Here is a 27,978-nt window from a genome sequence, read left to right as displayed (position 1 = left end):
ACCCACTTCCCCACCCAGTGCTCCTCTGTCTGCCCACACATTTCCCAGTGTGGCCACCTGTCTTTAACCTCTTCTGGTCTCTTAAGAAAGCTGACGCCGCCCCCCCCCCCACTCCAGCTGAGTGGTCCCAGAGGCTGGCCTGTCCTGGTGCCAGCCTTTTCTTGATCCTTTAGAAGCTGTGGAGCCCTCCCATCTCCCTACCTGAGCAGACAATCTGCCTGTTTTCCTTGAGCAGCGCAGACTTCAGGGTCCGGTACATTCCTCCCCTAGGCTGGGCGCTCCCATGGGTACCCTGGAGTCTGAGAATGGCAAGACCCTGGGGAAGGGCTCATTCATAGCTGCATGCGCGATGTGAGAACATGGCTGCCTTTACACGGAGAGCGCAGCAGAAATCAATAAGGCCAAAGGGAAAGACCAGAAAACGATGTCTCCACTAGGATCCCTTTGTTCCCCATTCCTGGCCCACTTGCCTGGGCTCAACCCTGACACCATCTCTTCCTTGCTGTGGGGCCCTTGGGAAAAGACCTTAACTCCCCTGAGCATCAGTTTCCTCATCTGCAAAAGGCAGATTATTCTAAGGATTAAATAAGAAAATGTACACTAACCATTTAGCACCCTGACCCACCCACCTCTGGCTGAGTGAGTAATTGATATTGTCTAACTGAATCTTAGGCAAGCAGCTCTCTCTTTCTCTCTCTCTTTCTTCTCTCTCACCCGGAGTTTGACCATGGTTTCTGGTCTGTGTGGTAAGACCAGAGAGTCAAGGATATAGCAGAGTGAGAAGACTGGAGACATTTGGGATTTTCTTGTCTTTCAGATCTGCATTGGTAACTCAGCCCCTAAGTACAGCCCCACTCGGCTGAGAAGCCTGTAGCCCAGCCACTTAGGGCTTGAGTGAAGCTCTTGTTCATAAATGCTGGATGATCTCAATCCCACCACAGCATTAAGCTAGCCCAAGGCCCTTGTGTCAGTGTACGGGATTTCTGAAGGGGATTTCTGAAGGCTCTAGGAAGCCAACCTGCCCGAGAGGCTGGGAGGGGGACGCAGGGCATTCGGGGAACCACTGCTGTGGTGGCATTAACTTCTTCAGTCCAAGATGGTGTCTTTCCTCTGTGTGTTTGTATGGGGGGCTGTGTAAGCTTCCTGGGCCGCCCATCTGAAAAACAGTAGTCTTAGGTCACACTCTGTTGTAGGAACAGGATACCTGAGACACAGTCTCCTGTAGCCCAGAGTAGCCTCAAAATTGCTGTGCAGCTGGGAATGACCTTGAGTTTCCCACTCTCCTGCCTCTGCCTCCCAGGTGCTGGAATTACAGGGAAGGACCACGGCACCTGGCCTTATGTGCTGCTGGGATTTGAACTCAAGGCTTCACACTTGCTAGGCAAGCACTCTGCCAACTGAGTCACGTCCTCAGCCTAAGACTGGGCAATTTATAAAGAAAAGGGGATTCCTGTATTTGGGGTATTTAGGCCTCTACCTCCCTTCCAACAACCTCCAACCTTAAGTAGGAGAGAGAAAAGGTTAGTGGAGGAGAGGGGCCCAGACCTCTTTGCTTCTCCCGGCTGTTTAGGGTCACAGCATTCTTTTAGGGCTCTGTACCAATCTCCGTCAACCGCAGAGGCAGCCAGCAGTCTCCTCCACGCTGCTACGCCCCAAAGTGTTTCTCTTAGCCTGCCTGCTCCAAACTGCCACACCGTCTCTGGTCTCTCCAAACTGCTACATGCCACATGCCAACACTGAACACCTCACCTTCCCATTCTCCGCGCTCATACTTTTTCTCTCAGAGCCGGAGACCATGCCCTCCCGCCTCTGTGTCACACACGGCAAAAGCCACACTCTGAATGAGAAAATTAACAGCTGTGGACAAACTAAAGCCCAACTAAAATCCCACCCTCGGGATTAAAACGAAAACATATTTATATAACATATAGAGAAATGAAAACTTCCTTCACAGGGAAACCCTATTCTGAAAAACAAAACAAAACAGGTTCAGGGGGCCAAAAAGGCTATGGTCCCATAGCCGCCTCTGTTCTACAGCAGACAGTAGAAGGGCAGGCAGGCATGTTCAGAAGGGATGAAAGGGGGCCTGAGACCCTTTGTACCTGCACCTGCTCCCCAGAGTAGCCGTCAATGTCGAGAATAGCTTTGTAAGACAGATGAGCCAGGTCGGGCTGTTGGAACAAAGGGAACCATGTGTGTCCATGACTGACAGTGGGAGAGACGGGGACATCCATGCTCCACTCATGAAAACAGCTGCTGCCACCGCCATTAAGTATGGGGCTGAAGGCGGTGGCCACGTTTCCTGGTGGCATAGTCAAAAAGGGGAAGAAGCACCTGGAGTCTAAGAAACTTAAGAAATCGGCCCTGTGTAAAGCTGAATTGTAGCAAGGGAAGGAGGGGAAAGATTAGAATGCAGCCTTACCTAAAAGCTGCACACGGGTATGAACAATAGAATTCCCAAGGAGGGAGAGGCCTCTCCCGAGATCCTGAAGGAGGGAAGGGACCTGGCAGAGTCTCTGAGCTGTGAGAACTGGTAAAGGGGTGGCCCACCCCAGTCCCCCGAGCCTCTGGCTCAGTGTCATCCTTCATAGAGTTAGGGCAGTTGACAGCCCTCTCTCTGTGCCTCCGCCCAGGACTCAGCCCACTCAAGGTTTATTAGTTTGGAATCTGGACCTTGTTCCTCCAGGGAAGTGTCCTGCAGACACGGTGTAGGACTGGACTGGGGTATCTGCCGAGTGGTTCCCGAAGCTCTGCAGTTGTTCAAGGTTAAGGGCTTGGGAGGGGTGGGGGAGGGGTGTCTTTCCCTCATTTAGACTAGCCAGGCCAGCCAGACCTTAGGGGCAGAGGGGAAATGGAGGCGGGGGGTGAGGGGGGACAGGGACTCTGGAAGTTCATGCCTGTGGTTCTTGGCTTCTCCCTCATCACCCAGACCCAAGAGGAGCCAGGATCAGCTTCCCAAGTGTTCACTAGACCCAGTGTTTGGCCACATCTGCAGACACTAGATTTTCCTCTGGGCCTAGATCCTTGCTGGTATTGCTGGCCAGCAGGAACAGCTGTGACAAGAACATGGATGTTGTGCATAGTGGAAAGGCCCTGTCTCTACACCATCTTATCTCCCTGGAACCCACAGCTTTTGCTGTTATCCACTTCCCATCATATCCCAAGAGGCCTAACTCCAACCTGTCCTGGAGCTTTCACAGGCAGTGGGTCATGTCAGTGTGAAAATACCGGGAAGAAGATGTGGTGTTGGGCCTCTTCACTGCTGTATCATGGGAAGAAAAGATCAGATTGCTAAATGTCCCAGGTCAGCCACTGTACATGACAAAGTGCGCACAAGGCCCAGGCCTCTGCTACTCTTGCTCCTCATCTCTGCCCCGATGCCAAAGGCCTGAGGAAACAGTTTAAAGGGAGGACTGGCTTATTTTGGCTCATGGTGTCACAGAGGTATCTATCCATGGTCTCTGCCATGGACCCTGAGCTCATGGCCTGAAAGCTTCTTCAGCTGGTGGCACTTTTTGGAGAGGCTGTGGAGCCCTGAGGAGGCAAGGCCTAGCTGCTGGGAGTGGTCTCACCAGGAACCAGCCTTGGAGGGTTATAACTGCTGCTGTAGTTCCAGCCTTGCTTCCTGGTCCACCACGAACAGCTCTTACTTCATACTGCCACTGCTGTGGTATGAACTTCCCCACCATGACAGACTCAAACCATGTATCCAAGTTAAGCTCTCTTCATCCGTTGTTCCTGCCAGGCAGGTCACAGTGATGCAGATGTAACTAACAAATTAAGCTGCATTGCTGTGAACATCCTGGCAGCAAGGGCCTATGGCAGAGCAAAGTTGTTCACAGGCCGGAAGAGAGAGACAGGAAGGGGAGGGGACATGGTGCATCTTTCGGGCCATGCTTCCTTCCAGGTAGGCCATACTTCCTACTTCCTTCCACCTCCCACTCCACTGCTTAGGCCCAAGGCCTCAGGATCCAGTAATTTCCTCGTGGCCCATCAGCTAGTGGCCAGACCTGTAGTCCAGGAGCTTGTGAGAGATGTTTCATATTCAAACACAACGGCTGCCTTCAAAGCTATCTCCTCCTTCTGGGGGTTTGGCTTTCCAGAAGTTGAATCTGTGTTCAAGTGGGTTCTTTTTCTCTGGAAAGATGGTCTTTTCCCGGTACTCATTTAATCATTTGTGTTATGTGTTATGGCAAGTACCAGGTTTCTGCCAGGAAGGTCTGGAACATTAGACAAACACTGAAGAGATCAGTAGGTCTGCATGCTGTAGTTGGCAGGTGTTGAGTAGTGGGGCCGAAGGCCACAGAGCTAGCTCTCAGCAAGGCCCGGCCTGCAGATAACAGTCCCATACCCCATACCTCTCATTTTGTAGCAGGCTTTGTCCCTGTTCTGCAGGGCCCTGGCTTTTCGGTCAGGAGAGGGGAGTAAAGCAGCAGTCGGTGTGTGTGGGTCACAGCTGTTTCTTGGCTGGGCCTGCCTCTTGCTCCTGAGCCAGCAGCCCTGTGTGCCTGCTGGCTGGACGGCCTGGCTGTATGAGCCAGGCTCTCTTCTGTTCATCAGAGTGAGGTGGAAGGGGACCTTCCCATCCCGGGAGAGAGCTTGCCAGGGCGGCCAGGAGCGGCAGGGCTGGATTTACTCTGCACATCCAGGGATTGGGAAAGGAATCGCTTTAAAAAAGACAGGCTTGTTCCCAGTCTGTTGCAGTTTCCTTGAGGATGGGGAAGAAAATGCCTGCTTCTGGAGGTTGAGGCAGGATGGGTATACACTCAGGTGTCTGCCCTCTGGCCACATCCGGCCTACCTTTGCTTCTGTGAATAAAATTTTATTGGAAGATGGCCCAGTCACTGTTTTTAGTATAATCACTGGATGATTTATTTAGTGTGTGTGTGTGTTACTGGAGATTGACCCTAGGTCCTCAAACATGCTAGGCAAGCACTTTACTATTGAGCTACCCTCCCAGCCCTCTTTATATTTTCACAGAGAATCAAAGTGGCCCAGGCAGGCTTTGAACTTCTGGTCATCTTCCCACTACCTCCCACATGCTGGGATTAACAGTTTTCACCATGCCCGACCCACTTTTGCACGATAACGGCAGAGCTGAGTGGTCTTCCTGGAGACCCTCTCACCCCCAGTACCTAGGATAAGTTTTCCCTGGTCCCTGGCCCAAAAGAATAATTCTTCCTGAGCTGTCCACATGCAGGCACAATGCCTTTCTGTGGCTCACTGGAAGAGATTTGCCTTTCTCAAAGTGCTTCCTCATGAGGAGCCCAAAGGGAAGCTGAAAGGCAGCATCTACAGGCAGGTAGGCTCCCCACTCCCCGGCCCTCCTTGTCTGCAGCCACTTAGAGCCTTGGTGGTCTGGCCCACCTTGTCTGGCCCATCTCAGCCCCATGAGGGCAGTCCTGCCAGCTGCCAGGCTTGGTGAGAGGCTCTGGCCTCAGACCCAGCCCTGTTTATCCCTAATTCCAATGGACCCAGTCTGAGGGTGACGGTGGGAAGCATCTCAGACTCAGATGCAGCGGTTTTCTTGTTTCTAGCACACGGTATCATTCAGTTACCATCCTTGCATCCCAGATCCTTGACTTCCCTGGTGCCCTCCGAGCTGAATGAGGCTGAGAGCCAGGCTCGTGCTAGCTGCATTATGGGAAGTGTTGGTGGCAATGGTGGCTAACCTTTGGTAAGCACTGGAAATTACGAGGCATTATGTTGCCTACTGCTATCACTTCATTTAGTCATCACTGTAGCCAAGAAGGGAAGCATACCACTTTATCCTGACTTTCACAAGCTCAAGAATAGGCTTTGAGGGGCTGGAGAGATGGCTCAGTGGTTAAGAGCACTGGCTGCTCCTCCAGAAGTTTGGACGCCCAGCACCCAGCTGGTGGCTCACCACCATCTGTAACTCCAGTTTTAGGAGACCTGACTCCTCTTCTGCCCTCCCCCACCACCACAGGCACCAAACATGCAAGTGATACATAAACATATGTGCAAGCAAATCACTCATATGCATAGAATAAAATAAAAATAAAGTTACGAAAAAGAAATTTAACTTAGAAATAAAGAATAGAGTCTGGCACCATGGTGCATGTCTGTAATCCCAGCATTCGGGGAGGCAGAGGCTGCTTGATCTCTGTGAGTTTGAGGCCAGCCTGGTCTACAAAGTGAGCCCAAGATAGCCAAGACTACACCAAAACCCTGTCTAGAAAGAAAGAAGAAAGAAAGAAAGAAAGAAAGAAAGAAAGAAAGAAAGAAAGAAAGAGAAAAAATAGGCTTCAAAAGAGTAACTAACGTCCCTAAGGGTTGGAGCCTGTGTCTGTGTGTACCCAGGTCTCAGAGACATCTCTAAACTCTCCACAAGCTCATTCTGAAATATCAGCTTCCCAGTTTTCCTGGGGGCTGGGGGCTTACTGAGCAAGTGTGGAGACTTCAAACTCTGGTTGTACCTGCAAAGGGTGGACATTGTATTAGCTTTGTATTCTTAGGGAGTAACTTGACCTCTCTGGTTCCCTGTAAAATGGAGGGATAGCAGTACCTGCTATTATAGTTGGTCTTGAAGAGCAACTTAGTAGCCCTCACGTGAGGTGTACTGTTCAAGGCTTGGTAGACCACAGTTGCTGGATCACAGTTGGCAGCTGTTACCCGCTGTGAAGAGGTCTTCAGCTCCCCCCCCCGCCCCCCAGCCCCTGACCAGTGCTGGATGGCCCTGCAAGGTTTGCAAACTTCGAACATGTGTAGCCCAACACTAGCCCCTTGACTGTCTCTGGAAACACTGCTCCGCTCCAGGCTGGGTTCCTTTCTAGCCCATGGAAGCCTAGGTGGATGCTTCCCATCTGAAAAATGTCTCCCTAACAGTGTGAGGCCAGAGGCAGGTGCCCACCAGTCCGTCACGGGAGTAAATGGTCCACTGTGGGCAGATAGTGTCTGTGGTGACTTCTGGTGACCTTTGACAGTCCAGAAGTGTCTGAGCCTGGGCTGGCCTGGTGGCTCAGCCTGTGAAGGGGTTTGTTATGCAAGCCTGGGACACATGTGGAAAGATGGGACTGATTTCCTAAAGTTGTCCCCTGTGGCACGCATGCACACACACACATACACACACACACACACATATACACACACACACACTTAAAAAGTTAGAAATGTTCCTAGCAGTGAACAGGTGACGAGCTTTCTGCCTCATCACAGGGCTGATGGCATCCTAGGCTGTAATGTCTTGTTTCTCTCGAGTGCTTTTGTTTTATCCTCCCTCTTGGCAGGAGACAACATAACTGTTTCTCCAGTGAGGAAACTGAGACCTAGGCAGGCTAGCATTGCCTGAGCCTGGAATGCGGCCCCCATCTCCTGGCCACTAACTCCCGAGCCCAGTGTGAAGTGAGGGTCTGCACAACAGTGTTCTCAACCTGTGGGTTGCAACCCCCTTGGTATTTCCAACAGCCCTTTCACAGGGGTCCCTAAGACCATCAGAAAACAGAGATATTTACAGTACGATTCATAACAGGAGCAAAATTACAGTTATGAAGTAGCCATGAAAATAATTTTATGGCTGAGGTCACCACAACATGAGGAGCTGCACTAAAGGGTCACACGCAGTTTTGGGAAGGTTGGAAACCGCTGCTGTGGGGAGTCTCCCCTCAACCCCCCTCAGGCCTGCTTCCTCCCTGGGTGGATGTAGCTGTGGCAAGAGCCAAACAAGACCTCAGGACAAAGTAGATGTGGTATCATAAAACTTGAAAACTACCCTGACATTTGAGGTCCTGGGTCTGGTCGGATGAGCCTGCTGGCCTTTGACAATCCTTGGAGCCACCAGGCCCCATGGGACCAGCCTCCCACATGGCAAAGGAGGAGAGTCCTGCCTTCTCCAGCCCACACTAAAGCCAAATCCCATTGCAGGGAGGGCCTGGGTCAGGAATCTGCTTCAGAGGTTCCTGTGTTTCAACAGACACCTCATTATCCCAGCCAGCCTCTGTAATCATACAGGCCCACGCCCAGCAGCCATCCCAGGCCAGGAAATCATTCCCTCCCCTCCCCCGCCTTCCGCCCAGGGCGCCCTGAACCTCAGTGTCTGCAGCCACGCATCCGTGGCCCTCCTGCCTGCCTAACGGTTTTCTCTCCTGCTTCTCCTTGCTCTCTCGGGGACTTGGAAGTGTGGTTGTCCAGCTGGGCTGAGTCTCCCAAGAAGGACGTGACAGGTACTGCCTTGCGTGCATGTGTTCCTGAACATGTGTGTCCCAGCATGTGTGCCGGGGAGCTGGTGCCTGTTTCCCTTCATCTGCATGCAGGGCTTTTCCACTCCCTGGGCCCTCTGCCTGCCGGGAGAACCCTTTATAGTCTTCAGATGAGCCATGGAACCTTGTAGAATAGTGCCCAAGTATCAGAGTGTGAGTATGTGCTGGCTCAGGGCCTGTGGGTTTGAATCCCAGCTCAGCCATGCCCTGCCCGTGCTGCCCTGGGTGGGTTGCATAACCTTCCCAAAGGCATACAACGCCATCTCTGGGGATTTCTGTGCCAGGATGATGGTGGGCTGCTGTCATATTCTGCCTTATCACATTGACTTTCCCAGGGAGAGTAGCCAAAGAAGAGCCAAAATCCAAACCCACTTTTGAGATCTCTCTGGGGAGCTAGAGATCTGGAGTACAGGAGACCCCTTTCTGTGAGTGTGACAGGGTGGATCACAGCCCCCCACTTCCCAGTAGTCCAGAGCTTGGAAATGCCCCAGGGCCATTAGCTGCCAGGTAAGGTGCCTTCGGGGCCCAGGAACTTGGCCTGTATCTGGTCCATCTGGAGAGAGGGTCAGTTTTGCCTTGTGGCAAAAACCATGAACAGCAGGACTATAATGCCTGGAGTAGATGGTGGGAGAAGGATGGCATTTCCAGAAGGATCTTCAACAGGATCCTTTTCATTCTAAGAGCAAATATTCAGGCCGAGGGGTTGGAGAGGTATGGCAGAGGATTAGGGTAAAAAGGGGTCTTGGGCCAGTTGCAGGGTCAAAGCTTAAGTTTCATCCCTCCTTCACTTTCCACCACCACTGTTGGCAGGGAGGGAGTGTTGAGCATCCTGGGAGAGAAGGCAGCGGAGAAGATCCCCCTTCCCTGCTGGTCGTCCTTACAGTGTTCCCTATGACGCCGGCCTGGGCCTGAGCTAATCACTGGGCTCCTGTCCCTTTTTCCCCTCTGCTCAAGCCAGTGAAGCAGAGCACACTTGGCCCGCAGCAATACATTCTATTCACCAAACGTATAGCTGAGAGGCCAGCAGGCCCAGTGGAGCCTGGGAGCACCAGGCTGTGAGGGACTGTTGGGTCTTGGTGGGATGCCCAGGGTTGGGAGTGTCTTGGGGAACCTGTGGCAGAGCTCCCATAAGGCCTGGCTTCCCCACCTCCCCGCCCCCATCCCCACCCTAGAGCAGCAGGGACAGCTAACTAAGAGTCCAAGACTAGAGTCTCCAAGCCTTGGTTTCCCTTCTGGAATGTTGGGGGAATTCTGTTCATCGGGAAAGTCAGAGCTGATGGGCTGATGCCAGAGATCCCAAGGGATAGATAGAGTTCTGGGGCTGCTTAGGCTGGCATCCAACCCAGAGCAGCCTCGAGGCTCAGAGTTGGCTCTCTCCAGCCAGTAAGTCCATGCCTGTCTGGAGGGGGCTCTAGAAGAGGCACACTGCAGGGGAGTAGCTTTAGGCTCCCCTCTCCTCGCTCCGGGTCCTGGGGCTTTGGCTATGAGCTGCCTCTGGTAGTGAGTCTTCAGTTCCTCCCAAGTCTCCCATAGTCCCTGCACTCTAAACAGCTGTCTGTACTTTGCACAGGGCTTTAGCATTCACAGGACAGCCCCATGAGGTACTGTTCCTGTTCACATATGAGGAGCTAACCTCAGGAAGGGCAAGTGTGCTCCCCAACGTCACAGAGCAAACAAGGGCAGGCAGGACTGGACTCCAGAAGCTCTGACAGTGATACTAAGTTTGTGCCTCGGGATCAGGGGAAATGGTTCTGTCTGGGTCATGTCCTATGGCACTGGAATCAGAGGTGACTAGTCTGAAGCACACGGTTTGGTTGGAGAACCATTCCCAACCAGAAGGCCAGGAGAGAAGAGACACCGTGGCTGGAGTGCTAAGGGAGCCTCCTAAGGGGCAGGAATGCTTGGGTAGAATTAGAGGAATAGAAGGGAACACGCGTGGGGCAGGGGCAAGTCCTACAGGAAAGGCTTAAGGAGAGCGTACACAGGGACAGAGTGCTCACTCACGTGCTGAGCAATGAACACTACATGGAATGGTGGAGGAGTATCAGGGAGCCAGGGGAGCACCAATCACAAGAAAGACGGGGCTTGAATTTGCCCTTTATTCTTCAAGTAATGAGGAGCCACTGAAGGAGCCCAGGAATGAGTTAGCAAAGGCCTAGTTCAGAAGCTTGAATTGACAATAAAACCCCCAAATTGCTATGCAGATCGTAATTGGAGGAATCTGGGTGTGAGGCAGGGCTAGGGCAGAGACCCTCAGGAGCCCAGGAGCCCAGCAGGTCCAGCCAAGGACTCCAGCCAAGGAACGCTTAAGAATCCACCTCTTGTGCAAAGCCCCTTTCTAAGGCTGGAGAGGCAGTGCTATCCAGGAGTGTCCACCCCTCTGCTCAGTGCCAGAGCCTCATCTGAGCACAGGAGGCTCCCTCCCCCTCCCTAAGGCAGAGTCCTCCAGACCCCGATTTTCCAGGCCTTTGCCTGCCTTGGAGGAGATCCAGAGCTGCCTCTATAGATGACATCATCACCTACCACCAAGCCGTTTCTCATCTGGATACCTGCTCTTAGTGCCTGCTGCCATGCAGCAACACCCCGAGAGGCAGATGCCAGAGGGGGAGAGCTGGGAGCCTGCCTGCACTGGGGGTGGGAGGGAGAGAGGGGACAGAGAGAGAGAGAGAGAGAACCCTGCAGCTAGTGCAGCTGTCTGCAAGAAGAGTGGCAACCTGCCCATGCTGTGCGGCCCTGGAGAAAGCGCTCTCTGCTTTGCCTTCCTGAGTCCCAGAATGCTAGCCGTTAGAGGCTCCAGCCAGTTTTCCAGCAGACTGCGGATGAGGGCTGTGGGTGTGTAGATTTTCCTCTGCTTTGAAATCCTGCCTCGGATTTTTCTTGGCTTGGATCAAAATGAGCTGATACCTGTCCCCTCCACCGGCACCTCATCTTCATCCTCACATTTTTTGTCCATTGTCTGGCCACAATCCCTGAGCTTCTTGCTCCTTATTGCCTCAGTTTCCCATCTCCTTTTTCTCCTTTCCAGTTCAGTCATTTATTGTCCCCACATTTGGGAAGTAAAAGGCCCTTACAGTCACACTGTCTGGAAGTACATTCTTCTCATGCTCAGTGCCTACCACTAATGGGTGCATGGGCCTCTCAACAGAGGTCACAGCATGAGCCTGTAAGAACCCTGAACTCCAGTGTTCATCAGGCACCACCTGGGTGTCAGGTGTCTGGGGATGCAGGTAGGGCAGGGTCCTTCCTAGAGACTAAGCATCAATGGCACCTGTAGGCCACATGTGGTGCAGGAGTTAAGATCACATACTTGGTGGCACGGGACTTGGGTATAATCCCAGCTGAGGACACACAGCTGGCTTCCCCTCGTGACATTCAGTTTGCATGTGTGTAACACGAGGCTGGAAGGTCCCTGCGAGGCCCAAGCATGATGCTGCAGTTGGGTGCTGAGGATGGGACTGACCCTGAGGGACCCTGATGGGGACTTGCCTGTGCTTGGCCACTGTCAGGACTTAGAAGCCTCAGGTTGCTCCAGAACCCCTACCACTGTCCCCCCATTTGGGTCCTTACCCATTTTTCACATTTAAGGTCCTCTCAGTCTGGTCCCATTTTGGTTTGTGCTACCAGGCACTGATATTCTTCAGGGCACAGTGGGAGGCTAGTTGCCAGCCCAGTGCCCAGTCTGTTGCTAGCTGGTACAGAAGCTGGCGACAGGTGAGAACAGAGGCCAGGCTGCCCTGCTGTTGGTTGAGTTTCTGCCTGAAATACAATTCTGGCTTGGCAGGGGCTGTCTAGGGCCGCCATGTGTGCACACAGGGGACACCTCAGCTTCTGAGTCTCCAAAGGGCCCAGCTGGGGCTGCAAAGCCCACACCATGCAGGAGAAAAGTGCCAGGACCATGGTTTCTTTCTCCTCCTGAGAGAGCCTCCTTTGACACTCCCAGAGTTCTCTGGCCACAGACCTTGGCGTGGACTTCTTCACTAAGGACCAAGAAGTCTCGGCAGCACACCTCACTTTTGGCTGCGTCTCTCAACCGTGGGACAGGATGGGTTATGCAAAGTGACTCGTGCTGAGGCCCCACCCACAAAGCTGAGCAAAAGCCTGGGCATCAGAGTTTGAGGTTCATAAGCTCCTGTGCCCAGTCTGTGTTCCTAAGTGGAGAGTCATTGTGTCAGAAGGAACGTGTGCATGGAGACAGAGCAGCATTCTGTGATTAGGAGAGAGGTGGCCTTGAACCTTCAAAAAGACCGTGAGTGGTTTGGCTCTCTCTCTATGAGCTGTGGGAACTGCATGAGTCTCTTGTTCTCTCTGAGCCTCTCATTAATTTTTGAGTTAAACAGGAAGAGAAAAGGGGTGTTTCGAGGCGGACTGCAGCCATACCTGCCTGGCATATGAGTCAGACTCAGTCATGCAGAGGGAATGTGTCTGAGGGGTGAGGCACCCCAGGAGACCTAGTGGAGCAAAAGCCCCAGCCTTTGAGAGACCGAGAGAACGTTGGTGGCATTTTGCATTTGTTTTGGTTTTGAGACAGGTTTCTTGACTGGCCACCCAGGCTGACCTTGAACTCCTGATTCTCTTGCCTCTGTCTCTAGTGTGGGAATTACAGGCTGACTGACAAACATATGGTGCAAGAAATGTACTAGGAATTCTCTTGGGGGTGGAGGGGTCTGGGAAGGCTTCCTGAAAGAGGTGATTAGTCATTTTTCTGGCTTGTGGATTTGTATAAGGCTAACAGGGCATCCTGTCTTTGGGAGTGTCCACGGTAACAGTTGAAGAGCAGAGATTTGACAGCGCATCCAGCCACCCCTTTAAGCCAAGAGGGGTACCCAGCTGTCCACTTCCCAGCCTGGTGCTTGTTTAACGAGTGCCACACTGGTCCAGTGGCCAAATAGGACAAAGAACTGGCTTGCTCCTGAAAGCAGGGCCCGCATACTCTCTCTTTCTCTCTCTCTCTCTCTCTCTCTCTCTCTCTCTCTCTCTCAATCTGATACACCCCAGCCTTTGACTCAGAGGCTCTTAAAACTGCCCAGCACATCAAGGGGGACCAGGCAGCCTCTGCTGGTTGAGATGGCAGAGAGGCCCAGGAAGGCTCCTCCGGAAAGCCTAAGGCTGCTGTCTGCCTGGCCCTTGAAGAGCCGGAGAGCCGGGAGGACAGGAATGGAGCCGAACTTGAGGAAAAGTTGGCAGGGGGGGGGGCTCTCGCCAGCACTGGCGCTGGGACTTTCTTCTTGGGTTTCAAGTAAACAGTCTGGGCCCTCCTCCCATCCCCTGCCTCCACCCCCGGCTCCTCATTCGATGGGTCTCATGTGTTTCTATTTAAGGGTTGCGAGTAAGCCCTGGTGATTGGCGGCCTCAAACCCTCTTGACTCTTTGCTGGACCTAGGCTGTGGAGAAGTTCTCTCCCTCTCCCTCCTGAGGGAAACCCTGCTGCCTTTTCTCTCTGGGTTAAAGGCCAGGGGTAGAGGCAGCCGGTCTCCTGAACCTTCCATTCTCCTCTCTTCTTTCTCTCCCCTGTGCTCTGGCCTCAACCTTCATGGGCCGCCCACTGTGCTCCTGTGGCCCTCCTCTCCTACCCCAGCCAGCCCAAGAGTCTGGAGAGATGGGAGGCCCTGGGCCTCTCCGCAGACTCCCCCATGCCGGCCTGTGACTAACTCTTCACACGCAGCAGCAGTCTTTTCCCTCAATTTCCTTGGCTTGCATCTCTGCCTGTCTCTGCTTCTCTCCACCCCCTTCTCCCCCCCTCCCCGTCCCCCTGGCTCCCCATGTCCCCCGGTCCCCGCGGTGCAGCGGGCCGGTGTGGGGCCTTGCTATATGGCCTGTCCTTGGGGCCCAGCAAGCTGCGAGCCCTGGCTACGGGCTGCTCCTCGGTGCAGACCTGGCGACCGAGCAGCCTCCCTCGAGGGCGATGGACAGAGGGCGCCCCGGACGCGGGGCCACGGCTGGCCGCTGGCTCACCGCATGCTTTCTGCCCTCGCCAGGTGCCGACACCAACGCCGAGCCCATGATCCTGGAACAGTACGTGGTGGTGTCCAACTATAAGAAACAAGAGAACTCGGAGCTGAGCCTCCAGGCCGGGGAGGTGGTAGATGTCATCGAGAAGAACGAAAGTGGTGAGTGCCTGGCCTTCGACTGTCCAGTCCTGGGTTCCTGCCTGCCTCCTGGGTTCCAGCCTGGCTCCTAGGCCCGGCTGGGGTTTTGTTCCTCTCCTCCTCCCCCCACCTCTGCAGCTATACGTTATTTCCATCTGGAAGGGAGAGGGCCGAGGAGTCTGAAGTTCCCCTGTTGGTTTGGGCTTCAGGCCAGCAGTTTGCCTGGTGGAAGAATGTCTCCCTGGCTTGGGGCTAATTAGCCGGCTTGTGCTAACGCAAGGGCCAAGGTGGGAGCAGAAGCATCCGTTCCCTAGTCGGGGACCCCATGCCATCTGAAGCCAGAGGAGATGGTAGCTTTAGTTCAGGGGCTGCCCAATGACAGCTTGCCCACTTGAGCTGTCTCTCTGCCAGGATCCAGGCAGGAGTGGGAGGACCCCGCCAGCTGGTGCAGAAGGCAGGCCATGATATCACAATGGGTTCCAGAGTCCCCAGGCCCCTGGCAAGATGTCTGAGGAGGGGCCAGGGCCCTGTGGGAGGTTGGCTGGTGTCTGGGCAGTGAGTGGGCCGTGAGCTGACTGCCTCCTGCTGAGCTGGAGGCCACCGGGACCTGGGAAGAGGGCCCAGGCACTGGATGAAGCCAGGTCCTGGAGGGCCCTGCAGTAGTCACTTCGTCATTAGGAACTGACATAGGGACCACGCCCATAGCTTGCCGGGGTCTGCTGGTTCCAGGGTCCTTACAGAGTGAACCAAAATCCCTCGATGTCCTTGGCAAGAAAAGGCACAGCAGATGGAGAAAAGAGTGATGGAGTCTGTCGGTCCATGGTTGCAGGCTCATGTAGCTCCTGAAGGGCCAGAGGGTCCCACAACCTGTCAGGTGGAGCTTGATGGGGGTGGGGAGGGGTGTCGGGGTCTTGTTTTGGTTTCAGTTTCAGTTTCCTGGGGGCAGGACTTGTACATAGGTGTACCCCTGGATTGCACTTGTGGGCCCTTTGAGAGGGAAGCGTCTTCCCTGTTCCCTCCTAAGACACTGAAAGGAAAGCAATCCAAAGGATCACTGCATCCATTCTGTAGATAGAATGACTGAGGCACACAGAGAGCTGAGTGTTCTGAGGACAAAAGCAGTGCTCCCAAGTTCCTGAACGATAATGCCTCTGGGTGGCTGCAGAGACACTAAAGAAATCTCAGTGGGCATTCTTGGGGACACAGCTCCCGAGCACAGCGCTGGGATGTGAACACAGGCTGGACTCCCCGCCTGAGGCTGGCATCATCATAGCCCATTCCCCTCCCTGAGAAGCCAGGCTCTGTCCTTGTGCCTGGGTGGTTGGCAGCGACACTGCACGTGACAGAACATGACGTGGTATCAGATCTTGACTAGGTGACCACCACACTGCTTCCCTTCTGTGTAACTTCTCGTCATCCCCAGCTCCCTGATCTGTAAGGGAGCTGGTATTGCCTTGGGGCTGGCTCTGGAAGCTCTGAGTCCCTGAGGCTCCATGAGGGATCTCTTGTGACAGAATGAGAGGCGTTGGGAGGGTGGGGGTGAGGGGGTTGGAGTTTGTTCTCTTGGGAGCTTGCTCCTAGGAGAGACAGGAACTCGCTTTTGAATGCAAGGTCAGTTCTTTCAAGCTCTTCCTCAGATATTGCCACATGTGCCCTGCCTCACCACCACTGCTTTGTGACCCAGAGTAGCAGGAGGTGGTGAGCTCCTGAGTCTTTGAGGTGAGTTAGCCGTTGGCCAGGATGGCAGAAGAGTCCGGCTCCATGAATCCATGGGAGAGTGGGGGAACATGCCTTTAATCAGAGCAATCAGGAGGCACATCTCGGCAGGCCTGTGTGAGGCTGAGGCCAGCCTCATCTGCATAGAGTCTGAGGCCATGTGACAGTAAATGGTGAAGCCCTGTCTCAAAAAAAAAAAAAATTGTTTGTGTCTTTTCTGCTGCTCTGGTGGTTTGTGGAGATAGCTGTGTAGCTACACATATGTTTGAACAAGGATCTGGAGTACCATGGCTACCTGTCTATCTGTCCATAGAAACCAGGATGGCTTGGATGTCCATCCAGCTTAACGAGAGAGACAGGGTAGAGGAGAGAAAGCTGGATGGCCAGACTTCAGATCCTGGGCAGTAGCTGTCTGGTAAGGAGGCTGAATTGTAGGGGTTGCAGGTGAGGTGTGTACATCCCATGAGCTGGTTTTGGAAGGAGTGGTGAACTCTGGAACAAAGACGCAATTATGATGCCTTTGACCCGGGACATGGTGAGCATGTTGCAACATTTCCACTGGCATTGTTGGGCAGCAGCCCCAGTGAGTATTGTCCCCCAGGCCTCCCATTGGGAGCAGGCCTCTGCCTGTGTGCCCTTTCACTTAGCTGGGAGTTGCTCAGACGGAGGGTCCATGGAGAGACCCAGCAATGTCTCTGCCTGTTTGTTAGAGGCCTCCATGTGACCTGAACTACAGGCACAAGGTAATGTGGGGTGTGGACATGCCAGCACCCTATGGCTGTCGTCCATCTAAAGGGATATGTCTGGAAGGTGACTCCCAAGTCCATAAACCAGGCCCCAGGCTCCACACTGAATAGGATAATTCTACCAGTCTCATGGTAAAAGGCACTTTAACCATTTTGTAACTAAAGAAACATGGAAAGAGTTTAGGCGATTCTTAGAATGCAAACGCTTAGGTCTCTCCCTTCAAAGAGGCCCTGGAGGAGGCTGAGAATTTGCTGATCTTGGAGTGTTGAGTGGGTAAAGTTTGTGTCAATGATAAATGGATTAGAGACACAGATAACTCAAGATGGTCATAGATTCCCCCCAGAATATCCTTGCCAAAAGATGGTGCTCGGAACCAGCTGGTATAGTGTCCACAGGTGTGGGGTATTAGGGACTAAATTGATCCTTTGAACTTGGAGGCAGGCATCAGCTGAGAAAGTCTCAGGAAGGTGATGTTTTCCCACGCTGAGGATAACCCATCCCAGGAAGCACATACAGGGAGAAGCTACAAGCACCTCTTATGAGCAAAAGGAAAAAGCCCACGTAGTGGCAAAGCCTATTCTTTGCCACTGCTCAATAGGATCACATAGAGCAGAAAGCTACAGCAGCTTTGGCAGCTTTGCTATGCAGCAGGCCATGCCAGGGCCTGCAACAGCCATTGTTTCTTCATGGAAACCTCTTGACACTTCACCCTTGACCTGAGCAATGGTACCTGCAATGTCGCCTCGTTTGGGACATTCTTGTGTCTGGAAGACTTGTATCAGCTGCACCTCTGGCAGGCATAACTGGTCTGACATCTGCAGGCTGATGATGTCAGGGTCCTGCTCACTGATTTCCATGTTGAACAAAGCTGCCTCCAGCTTTCCAGGATTGTTTCCTTCCAAGACTGCAGCCAGGGCAGGGAGTGTGGAAATGAGTCAACAGGATTTCTCCTGCCTCAGCTTTCATCCCGAGTCTTTGCTTACTCCCTGGCACTGGTGTGACATACTGAGGCTTCTTAACCTTCCTTGGAAACAAGGGGTTTTGAGCTCTCCTTTTCAATCCATTCACTTTCCCAGTGAGAAAACTAGGCCTTGGGAATATTTACCCTCCAAAGCTAGTTCTTTGGTACATTTGATCTGTGACTAAAGGCTGGAAATTCCTCCAGCTTGCTCAAGAAACTATTGAACAGGAAAATCTCACTGAAGCCGAAAAGGAGATACAAGTCCCAGCCTTGGGGAGGCTGGGATTGGAAGCGAAAAGTGAGCACAATCTTGCTCTTGTCCTTTCTTGGCTCTGTCTCTGTCCTCTCCTGACCGTGTGTGCATGCGTGTGTACGTGTATGTGTGTGTGTGTTCCACTCCCCATAAAAGTAACTTTTATTTGACTGATTTAGTTGCTGTCTGGGAGGCTTACTGCCTCCTTCTGCTAACCTAGGCCTAGTCCTGGAAGCTTCTAGCCTCCATACAATCTAACCTAGGCCTAGAATGTTTTCAGCCTCTGAGACTTACTGCTGAATAAGCTCACCCTTTCTTGTCCTTACTGAGCTCTGTGCTGGCTGGTTCAACTCAGCTGTTCTGACTCAAACTCCTCTCCAAGCTGACTTTCGATCTGGCTTTTCTCTTACCCTCTAAATTGCTCAGCTTGGCCTCAAACTAACTCCAACAATCTGCTCTAATCTCCTGGCTCCTTCTCATTTTCTGGCTCATTCAGTCTTCACCTGAGTTCTCTCTCTCTGCAACCCATCTCTCTATTACTGTCCCAGTAAAAATTGCTCCCTCTCCCTCTCTTTCTCTTTTTTTTTAACTCTCTGCATTGCCCTGAGAGACTTGGGCGTATCCTATTCTGTCAAACCTTTCTCTGATTCGTCACTTTTTCTGCCACTCAATTAGACATCTCTTTCAAACATGGGTGCTTTCTTCTGCAGACTTACTTTACCGTCATTGTTCGGGATTAAAGGCTTGTACCACCACGCCTGGATCTAAGCTTTTCTTTACCTGAAACTTGCTGTATACCAGGCTGGCCTTGAATTCAGAACTGCTGGCCTATGTCTCTTGGATTAAAGGTATGTTTGCATTCCAGCTGAATCACACAGACCTAGAAAGTCTTTGGATATGATATCTTGCCAGAACAGCCATGTTCTGAATTAAAATTCCTTAACAACTCCCTCTTCCTTTGGTACCTCGTGGACTCAAAGCAGAGCTGTGCACTTCTCCTCATGGTGGACAGCTTTCCCTCTCTCCTTCACCCAAGATAGGAGCTTCTTTATGTCTGTGTTTTGTTAGCTCCAGCCTCGATGAGGTTTCAGTTAAGAGAGCTACCAACAACCCAGAGCCTCCGGTTCTGAGCTCAGATTTTGAAGTTTGAGCTAGAAATTTGCACACATGTGGCTCTGGTTCATAGGAAGGCTGAGGCAGGAAAATCACTTGAGTCTATGAGTTGGAGACTCATCCAGGAAACATAGGGAGCTATCCTGTCTGTAGCTCATATATATTCTTTTCACTCCCAGTGTGTGTGTGTGTGTGTGTGTGTGTGTGTGTGTGTGTGTGTGTGTGTAAATGTATGACTCTGATTGGCTTCTTGTAAGCCAGTGGGTTGACAGTCCTTAGACACAGGCCCGATTCAATCAGCAGAACCAGAAGCATTGTCACAGGCTGTAATTATCACTACTTAGCTAACCTTTTCAGCAGTGACTGCAGGAGATATGGTTGTTGTTGTTGCTGGGGGCTTGTGGGGGGAGAGAAAGAGAACACATGGCGTCCGTGTGGCAGTCAGAGGACCGGTTTTCAGAGCTGGTTTTCCCCTTTCACTGGAGATTCTGGGAATCAAGGATCAAGCTCAGGGCATCCAGCTTGCAGAACAAATGCTTTCATTTATTCTTGTCAGCTAGAAGGCAAGTTTAAAGAAGGGAGCTATTTAGGTAAGGGGTACCCCAAAACACGGCTGTCTGCAACCACTTACTTGAGAGGCCGTGTGTGTAAGCAGAGAAGGCTGAGAGTCTGGAATTCAAATACTGGGTTTCAGATCTAGTGCTTGTGGGCTGAGGAGGGTGCTTTAGCATGCTCAAAGCCTGGATTTCACCCAGCACTAGAAGGAAGGAAGGAAGGAAGGAAGGAAGGAAGGAAGGAAGGAAGGAAGGAAGGAAGGAAGGAAGGAAGGAAGGAAGGAAGGAAGGAATCCAATGTAACTTTGGCATTAGAAACAAAAGCCAATTTGCTTCTTTAAAAATTTCTTTTAGATTTATTTATTTTATGTATTATCAGGGTCTGCCTATACCACATACATACCTGGTGCCTGCAGAGGTCAGAAGCAAGCATCAAATTCCCTAGAACTGGAGTTATGAATGGTCATATGTGGGTACTGGGACCTGAAGTCAGGTCCTCTGTAAGAGCAAGTGCTGTTCACTGCTGAGCCATCTCTCCAGCCCTCTAATTTCCTTTTTCCAGAATAAAGGGGGACAGTGATATGTACCACAGGATACATACACTACATATTATAAAGTAGTGCTCATTAATATGCTCATTTGTTTACTTCACGATATTTGAATATTTCCTTTGTCCCTGGGCACTGTGATAATTTTATCTACCCACAGGGTTCGTTCATGTCTAATTGGTGTGAAAATTCAAGCACTTAAGATGTGGACTGTATTGTGAGGGTAGGGAAGCTTTGAGTTTTTCTTAAACTTACATTTATTTCTTAGGGGGTACGGAGCTCCAGGGGCCGTTCGTGCTGCAACGTGCCTGTGGAGTTTAGAGGATAACACATTGGTGCTCTTGTGCCGGGTGGGCCCTGGAGATGAAACTCCTGTGGTTATGTTTGGTGGCAAGTGCCCCCACCCACTGATCTGTCCTACCATGTGGCATAGCTCTACAGACTTTCCACTGTCTTAAGTTGGCTCTGTTTGGCTTCAAAGTCTTGTGCTTAGACTGTGCTTGACTAAGGAATGACCTGAATTCTGATCCAGACTTCCAAGCTGTGCTGCCTAAGAAATGGACACCCAGTAAAGACACGCCAAGCTGTTTCTAGAAAGGGTAGATTTCTAGAAATCTTCAAAGGGTAGTTTCTAGCAAGCCTGATGCATTGGAGATTAATTAGCTACCATTCCTATCTCCAAAACAGCCTTGTGAGGGTGAGGGCTCCTGAGTCAGCATGCATATGGCGGTACTGTCTGGCCCTCACAGGCTCCATGAGGAGCATCAGAAAGCCTTGTTCTCTGAGCAGCTCATCTTTTCTTAAATGCATGTGTGTGTCCCTGCTGTATTTGCCTAATCAGCAGTTCCTAAGTTCATTCTGGTCCAAGGCCATCTCTGGCATGCAGTTCGTTCACTTCTCAAACCTGGCTGGAGGAGAGGGGCCCAGAAAGCATAAATCCCTGGGCAAGTGAGTCCGGGGTTCAGCCTTGTTCACTGTAGGACAGAGACGGTCTCTGCACTGAGACTGCAGAAATCTTTCTCATTAAAACCTCAGGCTTTGAGTTAGGTAAACCTGGTAGTGATTTTGATTACTCTATGGCCCTTGGAAAGTTTCTTGGGTCCTCAAAGCATCAGTTTTTTTTCTTACCTATGTAACGGGGACAGCTGTACAGCCCCTGCTGTACCGTTGGCATATTCTTACTGAAAAGGGCTCATTTTCAGGGACAGAGATGCCAGTGTATGTAGCACAGATAGGACAGTAGACTAGCAACCTGATGGCAGTGTTTGCCTGGCGTGCACAAAGTCCTGGTCTGACCCCTTGCATCACGCAAACTAGGCATGATGGTACTCATCTGTGAGCCCAGCACTGTAGAGGTACAGACGGGACAACTAGAAGTTCAGGGTCATCCTTGGCTACACAGCAAGTTTGAGGCCTGTCTGGACTATATGAGATCCTGTCTCCAAGCCAAACCACGCCAGACTGGTACAGCAATGGCACAGTTTGCGCTCTTCTGGCCAGTTTCCCCACCATTCTCAGCGGTCCTCAGTTCTGTGGGCCTCTGAGGCAGAGATAGCACCAGAGGGCTTACTGCCCATGAAGTTAAGACAGCACCTGCCAGAGCTACTTTCTTCAGAGTTCTTAGTTGCATGACTGCCTTTTTCCTGGCCTGTGAAGAGAAAGAAGGGCTTGTGGCAGAGGCCAGACTCCTATTGGCGATCCAAGGGCAGATGCCTTCGATCAGGATGCTTCGTGCAAGGCTAGTGGAGAGGAGGCCCACCTGGGACACCTCCATGCTGACCATCAAGGTTCTGTCATGTGGTGCAGGTAGTGCTGAAGGGATGGGGGCCAAGGTTGGGCCTGGGGGGGCAGGTTTAAAGGAGAAAGGAGCTTCCAGCTGAGCCACAGAAAATGAACATGTTCCAGTGGGCAGAAGGAGCACGCGGAGTGATAGGCAGGGGCAGCAAAACAGGACATAGGCATCCAAGCAGAAGGAATGTGGAAGTTAGGCAGCCCCTGCAAATTAGCCACAGCTCTGGGAAGCGGGAGGGCTGCCTGATGAGGGGAGCTTGGAGCCCACCTTCCTGGAGCTTGAGGGCAGCAAGGGCAGGTGGCAGGGGACAAGGAGGCTCTAGAAATAGTTCTTCCCTGGAGCTACACCGGCCATGGCTGCATCAGGAAGGCATCCAAGAGCTTGTAGATCCTGGTGCTGCCAGGCACAGGCCAGGAACCAGCTGCCGGACAGCAGGCAGGGCAACGGGGGCTGGACGGTCCCTCTGTCTCGTTTCCACCCTGCTCAGGTTGGACGGGCATGGCAGCCAGTCACCTGCTGATATCTCTGTAGAGAGAGGTCACCCGACTCTTGGGATTCGGTCCTCTCTTGCCTGTGAGTGGGCAGTCCCGGAGACCCTGCCCTGCACACACATGCGTGCTTTTGTCCCCAGGAGAAGTGGCAGGTCTTGCTCCCCAGCTGAAGAACAGGGAGCAGCTCTTCCCACATGCCCTCTGCTCTTATGTAATGGTTGGAGCCAAGTGCAGGGCACGCGCTTTCTGGGGAGTGTAATTTGTCAGGACCTCAGGGAATTTGGGGTTGGGAAATTGCCCCCTCCTTGTTCTTTTCCCAGCTTACCCTGTGGCTGCTCAATATCACACACTTCAGCACTTGGGTTTTCAGTAATTGTTGTGGTGGTAGCTGAGGGTAGCCCATGGCAACCACCCTCGTTCCTATCAGCATCTTTTCAGATTCCATAACCTCATCCTCTGGGTGTCCAGTGCTGACCGAGAATCCTAGTCTGAAGGTGGGGAGCAGCCAGGGTGATCCAGTTAGCTCATAAGACATGAAAAGTCTTGTGGGAATCAGTGTTCCGTAGGGCTCCCCAGGTTGGAGCCTGTTGAATCCCTCAAAATGGAGGGAAGCTTCTGGTTGCTATAGCTCAAGTTCATCTCTTTGTAACTGGCGTATGTGATATGAAACTATTTGTCTGCTCTATTTCCCTTCCTAGCTGGGCATCTCTCAGGCTCCTGTGAAAATTCATGTTTCTTTAAAGCTTCTAGTGGACTAGATTGCGGGGAAATGGCCCAGGGGCACCACAGGAAAGAGAAAGCCAAACTCAGAGTCAGTCTGCCAAGGATGAGTGGTAAAGGGAGCAAACTGTGCCTGGGTCCGAAACTGGTGCGTGAAGGCATGTCTCTCTCTCCTGCGGCCTGCTCCATCAGCATTGCTCCGCCAGCTTTGGCTCACCATGTCTGGAAACCTAAGCGGCCAGAAGTCTGCATGTCTGTTCTCTTAGCTGCCTGCTGGGAATCATCATGAGAGAGGTCAAGGCCACCTGGGGAAATGCCTGTTCCTGCCAGCTTTGAGCTTTTTCCAAGGTGATCTCTTTCTGAATCATAATATTTTAAGTTTCATAGGATAGAAACCCGTGTGGTTTTTAAAACTGTTGATAAGAGGCAAGGTGGAACTTGGTGTTCTGTCTCTCCAAGGAGGAAACTGAAAACCAGAAAAGCGAGGTAACTTGCCCCAACGCTGCACAGCCAGGAAGGCAGGCACTGGCGTTGCGTACCGTATAGTCTGTCCAGGTTGGGAGCCTGAGCGCTTGCAGCCGGATTTTGCTTCTTTAGAAGGCCAAACCCCAGAAAGCTTTGCTGTGTGAGTTCCCCACACCAAACCCCAAAAGCTAGGAAGCAGAGGGCAGATCCCCTGGAGCAGGCAAGTGCTTCGGGTCAGAGAGACTGGAGGAGACGGGAGAAAGTACCCTGAGTTCCCTGTCTCGGCTCCCCAGGTCCTTCAGGAGGGGCTGGCCTATGTGAGTGGCAGGTCTGGAGGGGCTTGGGTGGAGCCTGAGCTGTGCCTCCCTGGCACTAGTCCAGGGACCTCCGGTCCTGGCTGCCTCTCTCTGCTTGCCACCAAACAGAACCATCCGAGCCGTCTCCTCCAGCCACATACCACACGGAATAGCTCCTCTGTCCTTGTCTCCGCTCCTTCCTCTCCTCCAGCCTTACTCAGGGGAATCTTGCTTCCCTAGCAGGCAGGTAGCTTAGTCAGCAACATTGAGAAGCTGCTGTGGCGTGCATAGGACTGAGGTAGAGAAAGCTGCCGATGTCTTGCCCCTGCTGACAGTGACATTCCTGAGACTGCCTGTAGCCCACTAGACACTGTGAGCTGGTGCTCTCCACCATGTGATGCCAAAAGCAAGGCGATGCTGACCAACCACAGGAGGCGAGGGCTCAGGGAGGCACAGGGCCCAGGTGCTGTGGGGTGGATGGAGGCTCAGTGCTGGACTGGGTGGAGAGAAGGCTTCTGAAGAAGGCACATCTTAAACAGGGAGAGGCAGGCAGGAGCCAGGTGTGGCATGCAGAGTGAACGGGTGGAAGGGTCCAGCTGCAGTAAGTAGACTGGGCCTGTTGTGTGATGCCAAATAAGAGTTACTCCGTGCTGTGCGGAGGGTAGGAAACGGGCAGGGCTGCCTCATGGCTGTGGGACTTTGGTACTGAGGAGCCAGCTTCTAAGGCCAAGAAGCAATGTCGCAGGTACTGAAGGACAGGAGCAGGGCTTTGAGGCCGCTCCTCCTGCCAAACCCCTGCTCCCCAGCTGGGCCCTTTAGGCTGCAGCTGCGATTTTAGCTTTACATCCCCATCGCTGTGTACTTAGAGGCTCATTTCCCTAACACGTGTGCATACACAGCCTGAAAATGCAGACTTGCTTGTCCAGCCTTGGCTCTAGAGTGAAGACAAGTTGGTGTTCTCCAGAGGATGCCGTGCTGTCCATGTCTGGCTGAGTCCCCATCAGACCCCAGACCCAGTCCCTGCAGCCTCCTTTCCTTTCAAGAAGGTTTCTGTTGCCGTTGGCTAGGTACCCAGTCCTGGCACTCCCGGACACTCTGACTTTCTCATTTGTTTTCTGTTCTCTCATGGGCCCAGCCTGCCCATGGCTGGTTGTGCTCACGTATTTGAGTTGTTGGCTGGTCTGAGCTGCTTTGATGGGAGGAGACAGATAGCAAGCAAGTGTGACAAAAGCACAGGCTCTCAGGTTCCTGGGCCACCCAGCACCTCCACCACCAACTACTACCACGGCTGGCTTGACCAACTAACCTCTCTCTAGCCTTGTGGTGCTTGCTGCCAGCTCGAGACACCCACTTCTTGCCTGAGGCACTGGGCCAAGGGATTGCCACTTGGCACAGTGCTCAGGGTGTCATGTTAATGGGCAGAACTGTGGAGCCATTCCGGAAGGAATGCCAGGCATTGCATAAGATGGTCCTGGTCAACCTGGGCTCTAAGCTCAACTGCCAGTTAAGGGGATGACCTCAAGCCACTTTGTCCCTTAGAACACCGGCCGCCCTTATCTGAAGGGTACAGGGGTGACAGTAGTGGCCACCGTTGCTTCTTTGAGCTGGAGCTCCCGAATTCCCTAGCCGCTGTACTTTTATCAACTGAGCCAGTAGCCTCTTTGTCCCCATGGTGTGGAGATCCTTGGAGTTTTGATATCTCCCACCCCTAGGCCTGTATAAACATAGTCTGTCTCTACACAGAAGGCACAGGGGAGGGGAAAGTGGCCATGTTGCCCATCCCCCAGCCAGCTCTCCCCAGCTGCCAATTGGGTCAATGGCTGCAAGCCTCCCTGGGTTTGTAACAGTGATCACAGGGAACGCGGGCTCCCGGACACCTTTGGAACGGACTTTGTGAGGCCAAATGCTTTGCAGATTAAATTTCCGCAGAGAGAACAGCTGAGCTTCCCTGAGCCGCTTTACTGTGGCAGCAAAGGGGCTTCCATGTGTGTGTGCATTGTTCTCCCTGATGAAAGGAAGAGGGCGAGGGTGGTCCGGTGTCCCCCCCCCCCCCATGACATCAGCCACTGAGGCAGCTGGTGCTTCTTGGATTTTCTAGGACTTGCCTGGAACAGAAAGAATTTTCGTGATAGGGTTTTGGGGTGGCTTTTCCCCCTCTTTAAATGATGTTTTTGAGGAGTTGCCATGGAGAACTGTTGGAAGCAGAGGGGTCATGTCAGATGAGGACATGATTACCCAAGTGAGGGAGAGTGTCCCCTCCCGTCAGCAAGACTGTGGGGTTCCAGGGCTGCCCTGCCAGAAAGCCAGGGCCATAATCACAAACAGACTGCGATCACTTACAACCAGAAGTCTTACTTTAGACTCTTGGCTTTGATGGGGAGGAATGCAGTTTTCCTCGGCCCCTCCCCCACCCTCTCAAGTTAAACAAGATCTGTGAAAGCCATAGCTCTGGGCCTTAAAGAGGCCAGAATTCAAGCCAGGGAGCCCACTTTGGAGGGCTCCACCAGGCTCCATTAGTGTTGGGGCTGGGAATTGCCCTGAACAGTTTGCCTTATCCACTCCTCTTTGAGGTGAACTGGGAAATCCAACTTTTCCAGAGTCCTTCCTGCCTTCCTGGGGCTTCCTTCGCAAGGGCACACTCACCATCCAAGTACCCTGGCATTTTCTGCATGTGTGCCATGTGCTTTCACAGTGAGTGATGGGGGAGATCAGGTGGCTGTCTCAAAGAATATGCCTTAGCACACTGGAATGTTGGGGTCTATACTAGCCATAGGGGTGTGAGCTATTTCTCTTTCTTTTCCCCTACCTCAACTGGTGCTTCGCAGGCAAGCCTCAGATGGACTGACCCACTCCTAGGCCATCAGTGTGGCAGAGCCATGGCTTTGTGTGGGGCATGGTTCCCAAGTGCTGAGCAGATCTTAGGGACAGTGTGGACCTTGTCACCAAAGTGGGATTATAACCAGCCATCATTGGAGAGGAAGGAAGGCGTTTAGCTCATCATCTGAGATTTGCATAAGGAAAATTATCATCCAGGGGTCCTGCCTCACCACCTTATAAATATATATCCTCTTCTGCTTCCAGGGCCCAGCACTGTCCTAGGCCTCATTGCATAGGCAAATACAAACTTCCCTCCAGAGGTCTTCCGCTTACAGTGGGGTCAAAGCCTCTTGACATTGACACAGCAATAGGGAACATTTTAGGCCTCACTCCAATCTGCACTCCACAGGCCCATCTCTCAAACTCCATGGGGATAGTCCACCACCTAACCTTGGAGATGTAGTTCCCAGGTGGGTAACTGGATGAGAGCTAAGCCAAGCAGGCAGGTTCTGATCCAGAGGCCAAGGCAGAGGGAAGGGAATAGAGACACAGGGTTCCAGTTTAAGGGGCAGGCTAAGCTGATGACATGTACCAATACTGCTTCTTCTCCATGAAATGGCATTGTAGCGTGCCACAGCTAAGGGCTAGAGACTTAGATGGGAGTGTCTTGGGCCTGTCATTGCCAAAACAGAGGAAAGGGATTCTTGTAGCCCATCTCTGTCCCGCTTTCTGCTGCAGGACTCTGGCTAGGCCTTCTCACTAAAGAATCTTTCTAGAATGGAGCTGCCCCTCCAAGAGTTCAGAATTGGTTGGGCAAGTTGGCAGCTGAGGGATGAGAATACAGAGGGCAGGCTAAATCAGTTAACTCCCCAGCTTCCTCCCTCACCTCTGCCTGCAGAGAGGGAACTGATCAGCCTTATTCAGAATGGAGAAATCCAGACCCAAGCAAACAAGCAAGCATGTAGCCAGCAGAGACAGGAGACACTTTTGTTTATCTATTCACGTATGGACCTTTATCTCCTGTTGTGTGTGCCAGGCACAGACGTGTGTTAGAAAGACCTTCGTAGAAGAATTAAAGAGGAAACAGTTGGCCATCACTGCTCGGCTAAGAGGACCTTCTGCATGTGTGTGCCCCTCCCCCCACTGTTGGTAGTATTGAAAGAGCTGCCTCTCTCATTGGTAATCCTATGTGTCTGTCAC

General features: G+C 52.4%; 1 protein-coding gene across 4 annotated transcripts in view; it reads left to right on the top strand.

The window, feature by feature from the left end:
- The window catches only part of Sh3pxd2a (SH3 and PX domains 2A), a 203,561-nt gene that overhangs the window by 138,739 nt on the left and 36,844 nt on the right, over positions 1-27,978 (top strand). For 2 of the 4 annotated variants that reach the window (XM_055591631.1, XM_055591629.1), the window contains exons 7-8: positions 8,139-8,183; positions 14,195-14,326. In XM_055591631.1, coding sequence (XP_055447606.1) covers positions 8,139-8,183; positions 14,195-14,326 — 177 coding nt within the window. The remainder of the gene's footprint in view (positions 1-8,138; positions 8,184-14,194; positions 14,327-27,978) is intronic. The other 2 variants (XM_055591630.1, XM_055591632.1) reach the window with 1 other exon arrangement.

This window comes from Psammomys obesus, unplaced genomic scaffold (genome assembly GCF_907164565.1).
Source record: "Psammomys obesus unplaced genomic scaffold, mPsaObe1.curated_primary_1811, whole genome shotgun sequence".
Lineage (NCBI taxonomy): Eukaryota > Metazoa > Chordata > Mammalia > Rodentia > Muridae > Psammomys > Psammomys obesus.
Note: the sequence above shows the minus strand (reverse complement) of the source record. Positions and strands in the feature narration are given on the sequence as shown.